General features: G+C 41.0%; 1 protein-coding gene across 2 annotated transcripts; it reads right to left on the minus strand.

Moving 5' to 3' along the window:
• Window positions 1–12,703: 12,703 nt before the first annotated feature.
• adcyap1b (adenylate cyclase activating polypeptide 1b) lies at window positions 12,704–17,224 on the minus strand. Of its 2 annotated transcripts, XM_061732560.1 has the most exons (5): window positions 16,944–17,224; window positions 16,463–16,567; window positions 15,437–15,571; window positions 14,968–15,072; window positions 12,704–14,435 (listed from the first exon to the last, which is right to left on the minus strand). In XM_061732560.1, exons 2-5 carry the CDS (start codon window positions 16,564–16,566, stop codon window positions 14,249–14,251), a joined length of 531 nt encoding a protein of 176 aa, XP_061588544.1. In that variant the 5' UTR covers window position 16,567; window positions 16,944–17,224; the 3' UTR covers window positions 12,704–14,248. The 2 variants fall into 2 exon arrangements, with proteins under 2 accessions (XP_061588544.1, XP_061588545.1); XM_061732561.1 differs by lacking the exon at window positions 14,968–15,072.
• Window positions 17,225–18,546: the final 1,322 nt, after the last annotated feature.

Below are 18,546 nucleotides of genomic sequence, written 5' to 3' on the forward strand. Positions count from 1 at the left end.
TTTTTTCAAGTTTTGTCAGCTGTCAGTTCAACACATGCGTAGGATGCATGCCAAGTGGAAGAAAAATGTGTTAATGACTTGAATTTGTTATACACCATTTTAGCACTGAAAAATTAGTTATGACTTAAAATAGATACAGTGCTGTGTAACCTGCTGCATGGCAGGATGTAAATTCTGCTTCACCTACTTTTCAACTCGGTCCTGCATAAAGTAGATGTAGACCTGGTGTCACGGATTCATGAAGTTCTTGTAAGGAACTTTTAAGTGAAACATCCCTTCCATTAATGTTCATTATCTCTACCTCCGCTGCCTAACACCAATTACTAAAATAGGCTCATGGAACTATATCCCCAGCGTTTGTTTCTTTCATGAGACATATTTGGTGCTGTGTTGTCATTGCCATGTTGTTTCACTCCATTTCTCCGAAATAACTGCGTGCCAACAAGATGATTTCTCTGAACTAGCAGATACTGCCGGGCCTCCAAACAAGCATATGTGAGCCGTTGCAACAACACAACAAATGACACAGTGCTTCAGCGAGGTCATCATCACTTATTAAGTGTATTCTTTCATGTGGTGAGCTTATATAGGAAAATGCTACCACAACTCAAAAACTTCTATTTTAAACACTGTCGACCACTTTCCTGGATATACCTGTTCACCCGCTTGCTGACGCACTTATCCACTCAGACAAAGCTCAAGGCCTTAGATATATCTCCAGTTCGACCTGCTGAAGTTCAAATGGAGCATCAGTGACTGGTCTAAGTTGAGAAACTGCTGATCCACAGACATTTTCATACACAATGACCTCTGGCATTTACAGAGACTGGTTTAAGAGAGAAAAAAAAATCCAGTGAGTTGCAGTTTTCTGAGCCAAAGTGCCTTGTTGGTTCCAGAGGCCAAAGACAAGGGTCAGCCTGGTTTGAGGTGATGGAAAGACAGCAGTAACTCAAGTGACAACCCTTTGTAACTCAAATATGCAGAGGAGCAACTCTGAAATGCAGCAGCAGAAGACCACACCAGGTGCCGCTCCTGACCACTATAAGACCAAAGAACCTGAGGCTACAGTTCACAGAGGCTCATCAGTTGAGACTTGATCAACTGAATTTGGACCAAATGCTGCAACTTTGCAGCAGAAATAAAGACAGCCTCTTTGTTCTTCTTAGCAACATTTTATATCCATGACAACTGCATTGGTGAACTTTAATGTATCTAATCAGGTTAAATTATATAAAGCCACACATTTTTGCACATCTATGGCTGTTTGAGTGACACCTGGTTAGTTTAAGGATAGCTGTCATCACTTTAGCGACTTAATGACTAGCTCTGTCTTTACTTCTAAGGAGTCAACGACCTAACAGTGCATAGTTTAGTTTTTTTTAGTTTAGTTTATTTTGTTTTGGTCATTTACATTTTAAGATGTTTGCATATACACACTGTATATGTATACACACAGGTATAAATATATATATATATATATATATATGTATGTACACATTTCCTTTTTTTTTTTTTTTTGACCAAAAAGGTATAGGCTGAAGCCTCATGGCTTATTTTGCCTATCCTTTTCAACAAAAGGCAAAAAGATACTAATAAGAAAAAAACGAAACGAACGAACAAAACAAAGAAAATGAACAAAGAAAATGAACAAAGAAGAGAAGAAAATAAATTTGGTCACTCACGATTGAGGACAGCTGCAGGAGGAAAGTTGCATTATTTAGACAGTTTAATATGAAGATAATTTATATTAGTGTTCTATATTTATCTATTATTTTAGATTTATATTTTTTTTTTAATTTGTAAATTTAAAAAAATAGTCATTTTGATTTTATCCACAATAGATTTTGTTGTGTTGTTACTTTGTATTAACAGACTACTGCAACTGGCTGTAAATTGGCCAATGATAAAGCTCAGATAAGCAGCATGCAGCCTGGGCTTTGCTTTGTAACAACATATGGCGCTTTTGCATTAGTATCACCTCAGCTCGGTTCTACCCGTTTTGCGCTTTTGCATTAGGGCTGAGACGGGTAGAGCCGCTCCAAGTCGATACATTTTTCTGTAACCATTTCAGCGAGGTTTTATAGCGGGCTGAGCCGGGACTATTTCTGACGTCACCACCCTCCTCGTCACCGATTGGTCGGGGGGCGGGGACGTCAAACGTTTGAATCAGGAAGCGGGAGTCAGCGCGAGGCGACTTGCAGCTCGCGGCGATTTTATTATACAGCGCAAACGTCTGTTTGGTGATCCAACTCTGCTGTTTTTTTCAAACAAAGGTGTTTGGTGATCCAACTCTGCTGTTTTTTTCAAACAAAGGTGTTGCGCAATCGAGTACGTCACAGCAGATTCACCCCCCCCCCACCCCCCGACTTCTCCCCTGGCTGTGGAAAAACACACGGGTGGAGCCGAGCCGCGCCGAGCCGAGCCGGACGGAGCCGAGACTAGTGGAAAAGTGCCATTAGCCCACACCTCAGTTGGGACCCAGCTTGACCAGTTCTGACCAAGGTGACGCTGTCATGTGATCCCAAAAAGTAGGTATGTATGTATGACATCACAGAGGGTTTTCCAGTACTTTTTATGTAGTCATGGTGCCAATTCAGCATCATTTAAACACCACAGCCTGCTTGACACTTGATGGTTACCATTTGAATCTCATTCTTTTTTTTTTTTTCTTTTTTATCTCATTCTGGTCACAATGTCACTATAACAAGACGATGTGACGAAAGTCAAATAATGGTTCTTGAATTATCAGAGTGAGCTTGCTGTACTGTTATGGCTTCCACAGCAACCAGATCTCAGTTAACAGATATACAGACATCTGGCCACTGGCTGGTTCCAAAACCAAAACTAAAACATTATGAGTGCATGAGGAAATTTACCGAAATGTTGTGTGGAAAAAATAACAAAATATTGTTTTACTTTGGGAAAAACTTTACAGTACCCAACTGACCAGTCTACATCATATATTGTATCCCATAATGCAATGCACAGATACAGCTGTCATAGCAACAATGAAAAATGAAAGACACTGGAAATAGCATGTTCCTCCATTCTATTTGTACTTACACTTTCAAAAAACACCATAAACTGGCCACAAAACATCTGTATTGTAGCCGACATCCATCAACACCTGTAGTAAACGCCTGTCAGAACTGTGCAGCTACAATTTCAGAATACTCTGTCTGTCATTAGATATATTGATGAGCGCCAGGTTTAGGGCACGGGCTGACATGTTGCGCCATATCAGTCCATCACAGAACTAAACATAAAATGTTAACTTCGTGGACTGCTGGTTCAGGAGCATGGCTGTTTGAGCAGTGTGTCAATCACTGTAACAAGCAGCCAAGTTGAAGGGAAGCCCTCCAACTGCGAAGAAGAGAAAAACTTGATGGTGCGATTCGGATGCTGAACCCACGGGAGCACAGGATGCCGCTCGCAGGTGTGAATGAAGAGCCTGGTTGGTTGCATCACCTCACTGTGTTTCCCACTCTCATGTCTCTCCTTATCGGCTTTTTTTTTTTCCTTTTTCTTTTTTTATAGACCTGCCAGAGACAATTCCCAAAGAGTGGTGTGTTGCTCACTGACAGGCAGTTCTTTTTATTTTGAATGTGTGTAAAAAGGTGGGAAAAGCCTGTAGCTTCTTTGTGCGTCAGCTGAAAGCGAACACTTACTTTTACAGAGAAGGCTAGGGATAACGCTCCAGTATTTCTAGGATCTCTGCATGTGAATGCTTGCAAGTATTAGCGGTTCATAAGAATGAAGAAGGAGAATATGCACTTTCCAACGGTGATCATTAAAAGAAGAATCTGTTTTATGGGTAAAAGATCTTCAGATGTTGTCATGGTCTTAACTGGATTTTTGTCAGCTGTAGACCAGAATAAAAACAGCTCAAAGTCTGGATTTGTTCATGTTGAAGCAGCCCTACCTAATGTCTTTGTCTTTACCAATACTTTGATGACATTTTATGATGGCATTTCTCCCCGCACCCGTACATCCTCTCAGACACACGTGGTCAGGTTGCATTTGATTAAAAGGAGCGAGGAAAGATAACATCACCACAAACCATAAGTGAGTGTGCAAATTTGACTCACACAAGCAAATAGCAGTGAAGCCTGGACTTGACAAACATCTTTGTCTTTGCTTTCCAGTGTTTACCATTCATTAACACTCATCTCGCTCAGGGAAATTTCTCCCACCTTAGAGACATGATGGAACACAGTTTGGAAACGACTGAGAGTGAATATCGGTTTGGGGGGGAGGGGTTGCACACTCATCTGCTTCACGTACGATACATAATTGAGTGTTTGCACAACCTTGCCCAAAGCAAGATGGGCTCTGTGACTGAAGGACCTACGTAGTACTGAAGAAGGTACTAATGTAAAGTGTTTTTTCGCCTCACACTTAACTCCGTTCAGTCAACGTGACGCTCAGATTGCTGGTGTGTATGACAAACACACAAGCAAAAAGGAAATAGCTGAGATGACCACTCAATATGTTTACAGCCCCATAATGACTTCCTGGTACACCACATCCCGTAAAGCAGCAGGTTCTCCTCCTGCAGCACACCCTCACTGCCACTGTTCGCCACAGGAATATTGAAACGCATGAGGGAACCTACAGTTCTTTGTTTAAGACTTTTGGCAAAACCACGCTGAGAGAAGACAGCTTTAAAGAACTGTGTTTGATGTTAGGCAGCGCTGAGCCTGGAACTCCAGGGATTTTTCTTACCATTAACTAAGTGGAATGGAGGTACTGAGGGTAAGTCTGCTTTAGAAAATATGTGTGAACAAATTGCGCGCTGGTAGCCTCTTTTGATGAACTTCCACAGACGTGAAACGTGATGGAAATACCATTAAACTGAGGGTGTTATTAGTAAATCCTTATGAATTATCATGCCTGAGCTAATGCCTTCGACTTGGCTTTTAAGGTTGTTTTCTGAAATGTTTCCATGTATTTATGTACAAATGTATCTAACATGACTGTAGTTGAGGCCATCCACACCAGAAAACATGTTATTGGTACTAGGAACGGAAGCTACCACCCATCACCTGCTAAACGTGGCTGATTTTCTGTAGCAGCACTTCGCTGCATGAAATAATTAGTTAGGTAAATAATTATTTTGGCATTCCACACTGGAGATTTAGTCTGTTTGGTTCACCCTAACATTTCACATGAGGCACAATAAGAGGTGAAAGTAGGCCAGAACAGCCAGACGGCTTTCTGGTTAAGGACTCTGGTGGAAGGCATTCATGGTAAGCACAGAGAGCAGCTGCCTCTGTACAACCAATGCTCAAAACTGGCCAACACTTTCAACAATAAAACATGTGCCAGTTAATCCTTCTTAAAGGCAAGGCAAGGTATAGGATTTCTGGATAATGTCAAAATCTGTTGATATTTTGAATGAAGCATTAACAAAGTGTTACAGGATTCTCAGAGAAAACATGCCCACTGTCTGTTGCCCCCTAAAAGATGTGCAGAGCCAACAAAATCCAAGGAGACACGCTATAGGGCAGCATCATTTGAAGATTTTTTTTTCTTCATGAAAAGAGGGGAATGTCTAATATCACCAAATCCTGCGGCTTGTTGGGAGTACTTGAAGACCATGAGTCATCCAAATGCTATAACCTCAGGAAAATTGACCAGGAGAAAGTCAGAGCACAATGAAACGGCTGCTGTGAGGGGAGTTGGAACTCTGAAGAGTGTGTAGGTGGAGAACATGGCCGTCCTGTTAAGAGATGCCAACACACACAAACAGCGATGCGAGTACGTTTTCCTTTTTGTTATAATCTTATAAAACATAAAACATCTCATTGAGCTAATGGATTTCATTTGAATGTTAGAGCCGGTAGAAAAGTAGCTGGTAAAAACAAACAAAAAAGAGTTGCTGATAGATTTTGAAATGTATCCATCACTGTGGCAGGCGGGCAGTAATCCCGTTGGTTCATGAACTTTTTGACATAAAGGGAACCATAATTATGGTTATTAATTCTAAACCTACACATTCATCATCATGAAGAGTGAATGACTTGAAAAGACGTTGGGAAATATTGTGTGGTTTGGAGGTCAAACTTGAGGTCTGAGGTCTTCATTATTGCGTAAGGAGATATCAAACTTGTACACCCTAAGACTGCAAGCTCCATTTTTGTCATAAAACTCAGTAATTGTGCATTTTTAGAAACTTAAACTGTTGCATGTGCACCGGTGCCACTACACATTTTGTTGAGAGACGAGGTTGTGAAGTATAAGAATTCTTCAAATTATCTTTCAGTTTGATTTCTTCAACTAAAAAAACTAAAAGGTGCCTGAATCTGCAGCAGCTCTTGGCTCAATGTAACATTCCAATATTTTTACGCTAAGCTTTTTTGCTTTTACCTCCCACTGTGACATCAATATGACATTCATCAAGCAGTGAAAGTTACAGGTCATGTGACGTGTCCTGCAGCACGCAGCAAACACAGCAAGCAACAGTGCTAAACATCAGGGAAGATTAAAGAGCAAAAGAGTCTGATAATTACACTGGTGGAGACCTAAAGTAGGCCTAAATGGAGACCCCTTAGTGCACTTATGTGCAATAGATAAACAGAGTCATTAATCCAAGTGAATTGTATTATTAACCTGTATTTGTATCTTTATATATTGCGCTTTGCACAGATGCTTCAAATGTTACTAGTACTAGTCATTTCCTTTTAGATTCTTGACCTGCAGTAACATCTTTAATGTGACTTTTCCTTTATTCTTTTTACACCATTATAGTGTTCACAGTTGTTTTGTATATACTTATAAACCTTATTTTTTCCTTCTCTTCCTGAAAACATATCTTAAAGTGTGCAGCAGTGGAAGGTTGTGATTGCAGGCAAGCCACAGCAGCCTTCCTCAGGTATACCTTTAGCCCAGAATGTGTTTTTTTCTTGGAAAAATGCAGGAATCTCCTGGTAAAAGATGCTGTCTTGAAGGCAGCTAACATTTCTGTAAAATGTCAGTGTTCTCTTCTGCATTAAAGCTGCCATCACTGAGGTGAACATGACCTTTGTCAAACACACTGACAGCATGACAGAGAGCCTGGCTTCTGCACTTGTTGCTGACAACAGTGAAGGTGCTTCTCTTCACCTTTGGTCAGGATCAGACGAAATCCCTTTCTTGCAATAAAGATGTGGAATACTGATTAATCTGTACAACACATGATTCAGCTGCAAACCCTGAGATGTCAACACCTCCTCTGAACAGAAGTACCTTAGGCTTCTGAATCCAAGACGCCCGATAAAATAATATGATACGACCCCAAGAGTTATTTCAGGGAGGCAATCTCTGCAGTGCATGCGCCTGCTTATTCACCCCTCTGAATGTTTCATTCCAATTACTCAATTTGTTCTTTGGCCTATTTAAGGACCAAGGAGTATGCATTCTTGGATGTCTAACCTACCAAGCTCGCTGTCAATCCCGCCTGCACCCTGGGGTAGTCCTACACCCCTGTATTTATGTGTAAGCCTGATAAACAAGCTTGAATGGAGCATAAACGCCAAAGCCAAATATGTGTTATAATTAAAGTGTTGCAAACTTACAGCGTGAGTTGTCTGACTGAAATCACATTTCTTTTCACCTAATTACTTGACATAAACTCCCCCTCGGAAAGTTTTTCTGCAGTGTGTTACAAGCCAAAAAGGCAGTAAAAAAATGTCCTATAGCAAATGAAGCAACATTAACTAGATGAAACATCCGATATATTGGCATCTTACTGTCTGCAAAGAAACAAAATGCATACATTTAAGATTTACTGCTTTATTTCGTTTTATTCTATTTTTTATATTCACGTTCTGACTTTAACAAGTTTTTCTTATTTGAGGTTGCAATTTATTTAATGATTGTTTTTTTTCTCTGCCGTCTCAAAGGCTGATTAGAGTGAGCATTTAATTCCTCCAGTACTGATGCTTTTTACTAAATAACTGTTTTATTTGATTGTTTTCTTGCGGTATTTGTATAATTGTATAGTACAAGGTTGTTAAAAAAAAGACCATATTTTGCGATATGAAGTGTCAGAGACAGTTTTTCCAGAAATATTAGATACTTCGACTGGTCCACAGGCGGCTGGTACCAACGATAGAGAGGGGGGAAATTCACCTTCGGAAATAAAAGCAATGCTTGGTAAGCCTGTGTTATTTGTTTTAATTAAGCATGTTGCAGATAAGCTGTTGCTTAGTTTCCAGGTGATTTGTCAAACATGTTGTAAGTTTGTAAGACATCTTCCCAAATGTGAGTGGCTTTCTGGACCCAATAGTCTGGACCCATGTGGTAAATGTCATCTGCAACTTATAGTCTACCAGTCTACAGTTGGTGCGACCATGTTAAATAAGAGTTGTGACCCTAAAGTTTAAAGTACTTGCCTGAGAATTGCAAAAGTATTTTTAATAATGATGCATAATGAATATTATTGGGCCTCTTCCTACATTTGGGCTGTATAGGGTTTCCTATTTATATAAATTGAATAATGACCACCAAATCATCTCCAAAAGAAAAAAAAAGGAAAAACATGAATAAATAAAGAAATAAATCAGAACATTTAAACAGGGATTTGGATTTTGATTACCATACAACCATTTGGCCCTGCCTTGGTGCTCTCATTTTAATAGGATATATATATAATAGGATATATAATGGAATATCCAGCATTGCACTGTGGAATATTGCTACATCAACACCAAAGAGCAACATCTCGTAGAGATCAGATTTGGAAAAACAGCAATTTCTGACCTCCGTATCTAATAAATGCAAGTTATTTGTACCATCTTGTGTGATTTCTATTTCCTTTTACTACAAAATGACTTAACTTGTAGCTTGATTTTCCATTATCCTTCGCCTTGGGAGAGGCACATACAGTATATGCAATCCAGTCATGGAGAAATTTGTATTTATTCAGTGTCCTTCCAGGTTAAATATCCCCCTAAGTGAGTTGTGGCTGCCTATGATTCCTCAAGCAGCACAGGTGAAGTGTTTCCCCCTGAGCCAGAAGTATCTCACCATCAGTGGTCCATGTCAGTGGTCTGTCCACATCTGTTTTCTCCCTCCCCGTCTCTTCTCCTTCTCACTTTCCCTCTCTACCTTGTGCCATGTCTCAGAGGGGCTGCTGTTCACCGCAGAGTGGCTCCTGCTCAGATGTGACAGCCTCCTCCACGGGATGGGATTTGGAAGAGAGGGAAATTGGTAAATGGTAGCTCCATGGCTGCCATAATCAAGATTTTATTGCAGGAATATCCAGACTGCAACCTGTCCTAAACACCTCCCACCCATCCCCCAGAAAAATAAAAACTGACCATTGAATTATTCATCAGGGGAAATACAGGGGTGGGTGGAGTGGGAGGATGATTGCATCACTGTTGTGTTGTTGTGTCTGGGTCTCTGGTGAGTCCTGTATTCTTAACCCTGACAATCCAAGAGAGATTTGGGTGGAGAAGGAGGGAGCGGTGTTTAGTCTGTTGGTAAATAATCCCCTCGACCCCAGGCAATATATCCGTATTACTCATGCGTGCACACTTCTGGCTTTACATGCTCATCAAACACACGGTGACAAAGAGAGATGGGTGTGGCCGCGGCGCTGGAGGCGGATGTGGGAATCCTCACTGGAAAAGCCCTGAACCCAACCTCTCCCCTCCCCCCCTTTAACACTTCACACACGATTAAGACGTGTCTGGAGGCACAGGGAGGATTATTAAGAGCTGTGTATCACTCCAAGCTGCATCTAGAGTCAGCTAAAAGCTTGAATTTTACCCAACTCTTTCTTCTTCCAAGCAGAAACAACTCCTCCTTAAAGATCAAGATCAATTGTAAAACGTCTCGGAGAGGCTGATTGTGGAGATGAGAAGTGGAGTGATGCATGCCACAGAGGAGAGGTGATGCAGTGCTAAGTGGAGGGAGGAGGCATCTTTTATTGATTCAGACATTAATGTACGTTATGTACAAATTAGTTGAGGGTGGCCTCTCATGTGCAGTCCACTGCTGTGCAAACAAATTGGAGCATTTGTCTCAATATCCACTTGTGGGCATATGAGAGCTTGCATATGAATTCCAATTTGTTTATGAATACATTTCCTTGTTTTGTTTGGCTTTTCTGTACTTTCCACCTGGCTCAGTGGCTATACGCTCACATCCTTTGTGAAAGCAGAAATGTATGCAGTAGAAAGCTCAGAAATTGCTGCTTGTCAGGCTGAACAAGCCGGCTTTTCTTTATGACAGCTGAAGAGTGAGCTGGGGGGGTATAAATAAAGAATGGAGACAACCTATATTTCACACAGGTTGCTCAGACTCGGACAATCTGTCAGGCTTTTCATGGCAACAAAACAACTCCCATGAATCAGCATCCTCAGGGAAGAAAAAGAGATATATATGTCTGTGTGTGTGTGGGTGTGTGTGTGTGGCAATTTTTCATGGCTAATTCATTTAGTTGAATTTCATTAATCATATTTCTCACCTGTGCTCCTCTGTGCCAGTGACTGCTGGCGTTATTACAGTGGATGTGACAGACGTACAGCGTACACTTCCTCTACATTTCTTCTGTTCTGATGGCTGTGTGAACACACAAGTGGAAGGTGTGATGCTCGGCGCCATTCCAACGCACAGCTCGTCCAATCTCTGCATGTGTTGAGCACACAAATAGCCAAAAACACTCAAAAACACATTCACATTCAAAATCTCCCCACGTCGCTCCCTTGTCGCACATGCAAACACACTTGACGCACGTATACACAGCCATGTCCCTTTGTGGACCGTTGCCATGCAACATTTCTCTGATTGGGTTAGTTGAGCTCTGCTGCATGTGCACACACACACACACACACACACACACACACTCACATGCACACACATTCACACATACTTTCATGCTCATGCCCCTGCTGGCTGATGAGGATCAGATCACACACAATTCGTTGCCACACCCATCCTCCTCATCCCGCGGGACGCAGCTGCACTTCCAAGGCCGAGTGTGGAGCGAGGAGAAAAACACGCTGTTCCAGCAGGAGGGAGGCTCTCCACCAGCTCCCCTGCTCAGTCCCGACTCACAGCTTTTGTTGACGAGTTTCTTGAAGATGCTCGGTGGCTCTTGGGTGTGAATTCCAACTTTGATTATATATTAGTACTCAGTCCTTTCTTGCTTTTATGAATTACATCTAGAATTGCTTCAACATGACCAAAAGTGCAGTTCTGTTGTGGGGGTTGATCAGTAGAAAAGCCCCAGATCATCTTCTACTTTACTTTTTGCTTCTGATGGAATATAAATATTTCATTTATAGGTTAGAAAGGCCCCACCCAGTACACCAGTGATTGTTGGTCTCATTTATCGTTTTATTTGTGAAAGTCACTTAACACTAGAGATTACACTGTGATGTTACTGTGTTTGTGTTTGTTACACTCAGAGAAATATGTGGCCCCTTTGGTGATCATGAAAGCTAAACCTCTTGATTCTGTTATAATCTGAAAACAAATGATCTATGTGACTTAACACCACTTTCTTTGCTCTTTGTGTGCTCTTTTTTTTTAAATGATGTGTTTCAAAGATTAGACATTGATTGGAAAATGTTGTTGTTTACAAAAATTTATTCATACAAATCTTACAACACTTTCATGACATTGAGAAATGTAAGACCCCATATAAGGACTTCTGTGTGTATAACGACGCCACTTATACTAAGGTTCACTTTGAAAACACATTGTATTCAAATAGATAAGAGAGTACACATTGAAGTAAGGCGTTTGGCGCTTTCAGAACTCTCAACAACAGGCATTGTCTAATAACTCAACAACATTTCTGTTATGCTCTGAAACCCTTTTATTCTAGATAGTGATGCACAAATTTGTAAATAATATACGGGGGCTTTTTTTTATTATCAGTATTAATAAATTACTCACTAATGTCAAAATAATCAACAACACCTCATAGTCAACAATAACAAACACTGGTCATTGATCACAACTCTCACAGACACTGAACACCCCAAACTCATGCCCACACACACACACACACACACACACGCACACACACGCATCACCTGCTTCACCAACATATACATCCTATTCTTGTCTAGTGTCTACTCAACAAATCATGGGCCATGCTTTAAAAGAAAGCCTAATTCTACTACTCTTGGGGCGGACTACGCTGAGCGATTAAACAGAGTAAAAGGAACTTTCAATGTAAGCTAATGGACTGCAGCATTGTAGGGCCACTGAAATTTGCCATCTGTTACTTGTGGCGAATTTTTTATAATCTTTATTTAATTTTTTTTTTGTATTTTTTTTTTTCTCACGTCAAAGCAAGGCACCAAAGCCAAAAGCTGTTTCCACCTCCACGTTTTTACATTCAGCCGCTCACCCGCACGCACGGATACTGAACACACGAACACAGTTTGCAGACATCTACATCCACACGTTCACTAGAAGCCTGTGGGTTAAAGCCAGATTGAAGAAAGAGCGTATTGATAGTTTCTATGGGTGAACACAGGCTGCTGATTCAATTGCAGTGGTGCATAAAGCTGCATTTGCATAATATTGAATAAATACATAAGATATTTCTCTAATAAAAGTCAGAAGAAATATCCCTCTGGTGGAGGACAGAATTTAATTCCCCCCTCTGCTCCAGAGTGAGCGGGAAACCCATCCAGCTTCACACCTCCTACTGAAATCTTAGTGAGGGGGATTTCAACATCTGATATTCTTCTTATCAGACGAGGCAACATCAACGTGCTCTCGCCTCTTTTTTGCCTCCACACTGACTTGTGACACGCCTTCTCTGGCGAGTGGGCGTTGTAATCTGCCTCTTATGCAACAGCCAACTTAGCCCTCCTCTATCATGCTCAAACTCTCTCCTCTCCCTCTTTCTCACATCCCTGCTACACAGATCAGCTTTTAATTAACGGCTGAACCACAGTGCTATCAAATCAACAAACTCGCACGGCCACTTGGATGAAGAAAAAAGACTATCAGCCAACAAATGGGTCTGGCCTCCTAATATATCCACAGTTACAGCAGCAGGGGAGGTACAAATTCAACAAGTAAGTGCAGTACCAGTTTCTACCACTTCTGGCCCTCCTTGTTTACATTTCTGTCACAAAACATCTGAAGGGAAGTGGTGCTGAAATAGCCCACCTCACAAATGGCGAGAAATAAATTAAAAAAAAGGAGCACAATTGCATGCAGCTTGCAAGCAAAAATCTGAACGGTTTCAGCTTCACATGCGCTAGAAAGATAAACATTCCCAACTGTGACTATGATGCTATACTTTCTGCTTCATTTCCTGCTTTTTTTTTCTTTTTTTCTTGGTCCTCTGTGAGTATTTGCAGCACTGCCCAAATACAATCAACAGATGAAGCACATTATTCCAAATACCACGCACACATTCTCATTCACACATGGAGCATTCCTTACACAGCCCTGTTGAGGATGAAGGATGTCCTACTATAAATGACTTTGAGGCAAGTGAGCAAGCAGTGTTTACCGCATACTGTCAGCAACATTATCCTCAGTAAAGGCTGTGACTCCCCTGCAGGAGCCTGCAGAGGTCTTTTCTGTTCAAAAGACCTGTTCTACTTTCCCATCAGTTGTATGAATGACCAGTAAGCCAGGCAGGTATCCATCAAGGAAAAGGCTATCCAATAAGTGGCCACCTAACTTCCCCTTGGAAGGGCAACAAGCTAATCAAACCCACAGATCCCATTAAAGTAAACGTGGAAACAAGTGGATCGTTTTGAGAAAAGCCAGATATGCCTCACAGAGCATGCTCACTGCTTCTTTGGGCCTGTTTGGACATTAAAACAAAATAACGAAACAAAAAAAAAGAAACACTAAAAAAATAGAACGTTGGTTACAAAAATAAGTATAACATTCAATACTTTGATTGTCTTTTTAAAATCTATTTATTTTCTGCATATGTAGATGACTTTTTAAGATTTCAAGCGCGTAAGTTGCAGGTGCACATCTATCTTTTTTTTTTATGGTTTCTTCATTTTTTTCAATCATTTTGTTTTATTTTCAACATCTTAACATGAAAATAAATATTGGTCCACAAAGTATAACTGAGCAGTATCAAGTGCTTTTGTACAAAAAGAAAAAAAAACGATATTATTAGTAAAATATTCATTTTAATGGCTTTACTTGATACATAAATACATGTTGAAAGAACACAGGCGCAATCCACTGGTTGGTCAGATATATCTGAATGACTTTGATTTAACGACTGGATGTATTTACACAAGAGGGCAGTTTAACAACGCTACAAATAAGCAAGTCGACGTCCTTTGTTCCTAACTCTCTGTCTGTACCTTCTACCCAGAACCGCTGCCAGGTATTTCTGCACGGCCATCTGCTTTCTATAGCGGCTGTAGCTGTCAGTGAAGATCCCATCTGAATGTCTCTTGGATAAGGGCTCCGACTCTTCCTCCATGCTGTTGTCGTCGTCACTGGAGAACAAAATAAGAACAGTGGCGACAGCATTAATTTACACATCCGTTTCCTTTTTTATGTGACATCAGCTTGCAAAGTTTCCTGCCATCGCCAATAATGTGGGGTTCACGGGCCTTTCATCATTTTTCCTTTTTTTTTTTTTTTCGTTGAGTAAAAAGAGCACGGATACAAGAGGATAAAAGAAACCGTTTTGGGCATTTGAGGAAAGTTATAAATTATTCATTTATAGCCAACTGGATATTCTGACGCAGGATTCCTCGTTAGCGTGAATTCAAACAGTGAAATCATTAATTAATGGCTGCCTCGCAGCATATTTTAGTCACAGGAACTGAGCTTTATTGTGAACAGAGAGCACGACAAAAGCATTAAAACAATATATGCGATGACAAAATCAAGATTTTTTTTATGTAAAGGGGACTCAAATATAAACCAAAATAATAATTACGCACATAAAAGGACAGGAAGCAGCCTGAACATAAAGAAAAGTAATGATGAGTGCAGGTGAACGCTGAAGAGAAATGCCCTTACCCTGCACGAACAGTCAGCAGAGAATGCAGATAATGTCTCGCTGTTAACTGACCCAGGATCTCCCTCAAGGCTCTATCTAATTCTTCCTCAGCATGCCTTTCTGGTCTGAGATGATAAAACGCGAAAACACATAGATCATCAGTGACTAAAATTAAATCAAATAAAAACAAAAAAAAAGCGCGGACAAAATGGTCCAAAGTAGCCTATGATGTTGCATGCGCAGGTCCAAAATCTCTGCAGGTGCAATCAAATCGGAGCCTTTTTTTTATCTCTTTTCTTTTTTTTTCTTTTTCTTATTATATTCATTGAGTCAACATTTTAGGCTACTCCGTGATAAAATAACATAGAAGACAAATAGCATGAGGAACTCTGGGGAAAACAAAGCAAGCCAACATTATCGCAAAACAGCAAAGAAGTTGTTAAAAGGGACTGCAGCTCAGGGCGTCACGGCCGTGATGTGACACCGTACCTCTTCTCTGGCGGGTAGTACAGGCTGTAGGCGTCGTCGTTTAGGGACGCCGGGCTTCGTATAGCAATCTGGTCGCTGTCAAAGCCCATGTCGGACAGAGCATTGCCATCCTCATCGAAGGCGTTGTTTTCAAGTCTGGAAAAGAGGCAGAGAGGAGCATCCATCACAAATCTGAGCTGCGCGCGAGTGGGACGCAGCAGTGAAAGAATTCCCAAAATGTGTCTTTAAAATCAGTGGGAGGTTAAAATGCATTAGTATAAATGAAGAAATCGAAAATGAATTTTAAATAAATGCTGGGGCTGTTTTATAATAAAAATAGAAAACGAATTATTTCAATTTAAGAGAATAACAAAAATATTTATAACCTAAATATCTCAAATTCGCACACCTTTATTCTCCATTTCTTTAAATATATATTTCCCTCTATAAAATCGTTTTTTAATTCAAGTTCACTGCTCATGATCCGCAGCCAACAGTCTCATTAATAATTGAAAAATCGAAACAATGGGTGTGAAAACGACCATATTTAGTGTAGGCGTGGACTCAAATATATATCATAAAGGCTCTCTAAAATAGCTGTGATTTTTTTCCCATTCAATAAGAACCACGCCCAAATTCTTTTCGCAGAAGAAAAAAAAAGAAGAAGAAATCTTAACTATAGAGCTCTGCTATTCGCTTTGCCTCGCCTCTCTGTGACGCCAGTCCACCGTCATCCCAGGGCTATCCACTGCTGCATGCGCTCTCATTTTTAATAAGGGGAGTTCTGTGAACTGTCCCACCGGACATGTACCTCTGTGCAATTTCCATAGCCATTTTCAACACAAGACTTGCGCTTGTGCGTCTTGAAATCGGCACAAGACAATTTGATACTCTGCTATTTAAAATAGCGCGCCTATTTTGCGCGTAATTACGCAGGGGCTAGAAAGTCAGGTGTCTAGATAACAATATGATTAAATCAGATAGCAGCAACGTGTGATAGTAAGCTCATAACAATTTAAGCTATAGATGAATAAAGCACAAACGTACCTAATCTTAGGGTAACTTAGTCCGATAGGTGTGCAGAAGACGCTGTAGTGCATTAAGATTCCGTAGATGAGCAAGATTAAAGTCACTTTACTCGAACTGGCCATGCTGGAAAATGGAAAACACAGGCATTAAACGGGGTTAGTTAACTGAAACAACATAATCGTTCTTTCTTTGATCAAATTATCAAGCTGCTCCACTTCTTTATGACTTCAAACTAACTACCTGAATTGAACAAAATGTTCAAACGAGGATAGTGAGCAAAATGTTAATTTTTTTGTCAAAATTATGTTTTTTTAATCATTTTCAGCGTTTGGTAAAAGTTAATCTGCTGAAAAGACACTGAATCCTCCGAACGGAGCACCAAAGTAATTACAAATGCATACATTTACAGGAATAATAACAACAACAATTCCCTTTACTTTTTTTCGCTGTCCATTGCATTTTTCAGAGTGTAAAGAGATTGCATGGATGAAGCACGTACCTATAGCAGGAGAAGAGGGAGCTGTGGTGGGAGGAGATCCGGGCGCGGCTGCAGGGTCTCTGTATGTGTGAGTGTGGATGAGAGAGACACGGTATCTGTCTCCCGGCACTTCTTTCCTGGCTGAAGCGCCTCCGTCGTCTCCTTATGTTCCCCTCAGTACAGCCTTTCTCACTTTTAGTCACAATTAAGAGGGCTCAACCAGTCGCAGGGTGGGGGGAGCGGACAAAATCTCGGCGGGAAAGTGCGCCGTATGTTCTTCTACATAGCGCTCCCTCCAAACTTTTGTCCTGTGCTGTGAATGCCTTGGATTTTTATCCGTGCATCGCAAGCCTTGCCCCCCCCAGCCCTCCTCTTCCTCCTCCCCCTCCTCCTCCCTCCACTAAGTCACATTAAGAATGCGATAGACGTCATCAAGTCTTCATCCCGGAATATAATAGTACAGTTCCTTCCCCATCGATGCATCCGTCACTCACCCCCCCACCTCCCCTCCTAACGTGGAAGTTTATTTCCAAACTTTTTTTTTTTTTTTTTCCTTATGAGCAGCAACGTTTATGGAAGTATAAAATCACGAGCGTGCGATGCCACTTATCGGCTCTCCGGGTCTCACGTCACCAATTGGCCCAATTACGCAGTAATGATTATGGCTCCGGCTTCCGCCGGCCAAGTTCAAGGCCTCTCGGGAGTCGGAGCTGTCCGGTGCTGAAATCAATCCGCTCAAATTGCGGCTTCTAGACTTTCCAGTCACTGTGGGTTTTTTTTTATTTTTTATTTTTTTATTTGTTTTGTTTTGTTCTTATTCTTTTGTTATATTTTTACAACCATTTCCAGCAACCTATCCCTTTGATTGTTGAAATGAAGAGGCCCGTCATCTGATCTGCATTGGTGACGCAGGATTGCCGGTCCATACAGCTATCAGCCACTACCTGGCTTTACCAGCGATTCCTATATTTTTTTCCTGTATGTCTGTGCTCAAACGAGGGGAAAAAAGGAATACAAAAGAAATGTCTGATTACTGCAGTCCCATGAGTCAGCGAACTTAATCCGGCCGATGATATATTTTTGATCATTTGTTACATTTTACAGCTTAATGGTCGAACCTTCTGGGGAATATGTTTGCTAAATCTGCACTTAAACTTTTGTGTGTCAAACTTGGCATTAGTTATGGCATAAAAAGTGTGTCTTAGGTGAATGATACTTTTAATTTGAAGGGTGAAGGGTGTAGCCCTATAAATCTTTATTGGGCGTTATTATCTTCACCAGAGGAAAACAGCACATCTTTCCATTCAGCACCGTAAACCACTGAATCGCACCTATAGCTCACCAGCCAATTGAAGTGTTTGCCATTCAGAGGAGAGATTCACGTCAGTGTTTTGTTTAGGCTGACGCAAGATGACGAACAGAGCCAGTCACTGCCAGAGGGGGCCGATCCTCCACCTCTTCTCACAGGACGTGGTTCCTTTGAAGTGCACAACTTAAACACCATATGGGCTCGAGCAGACTACTAATATTAGTCCTTGTGCAGCAGGTGAAGATGCTGCTCGGTAGCCTGAGCAACAGCGCCATCTTCAGGATATAAATTAAACATGTCGAGTCACTCGGCCGA

The sequence above is a fragment of the Cololabis saira genome, chromosome 10, assembly GCF_033807715.1.
Source record: "Cololabis saira isolate AMF1-May2022 chromosome 10, fColSai1.1, whole genome shotgun sequence".
NCBI lineage: Eukaryota > Metazoa > Chordata > Actinopteri > Beloniformes > Belonidae > Cololabis > Cololabis saira.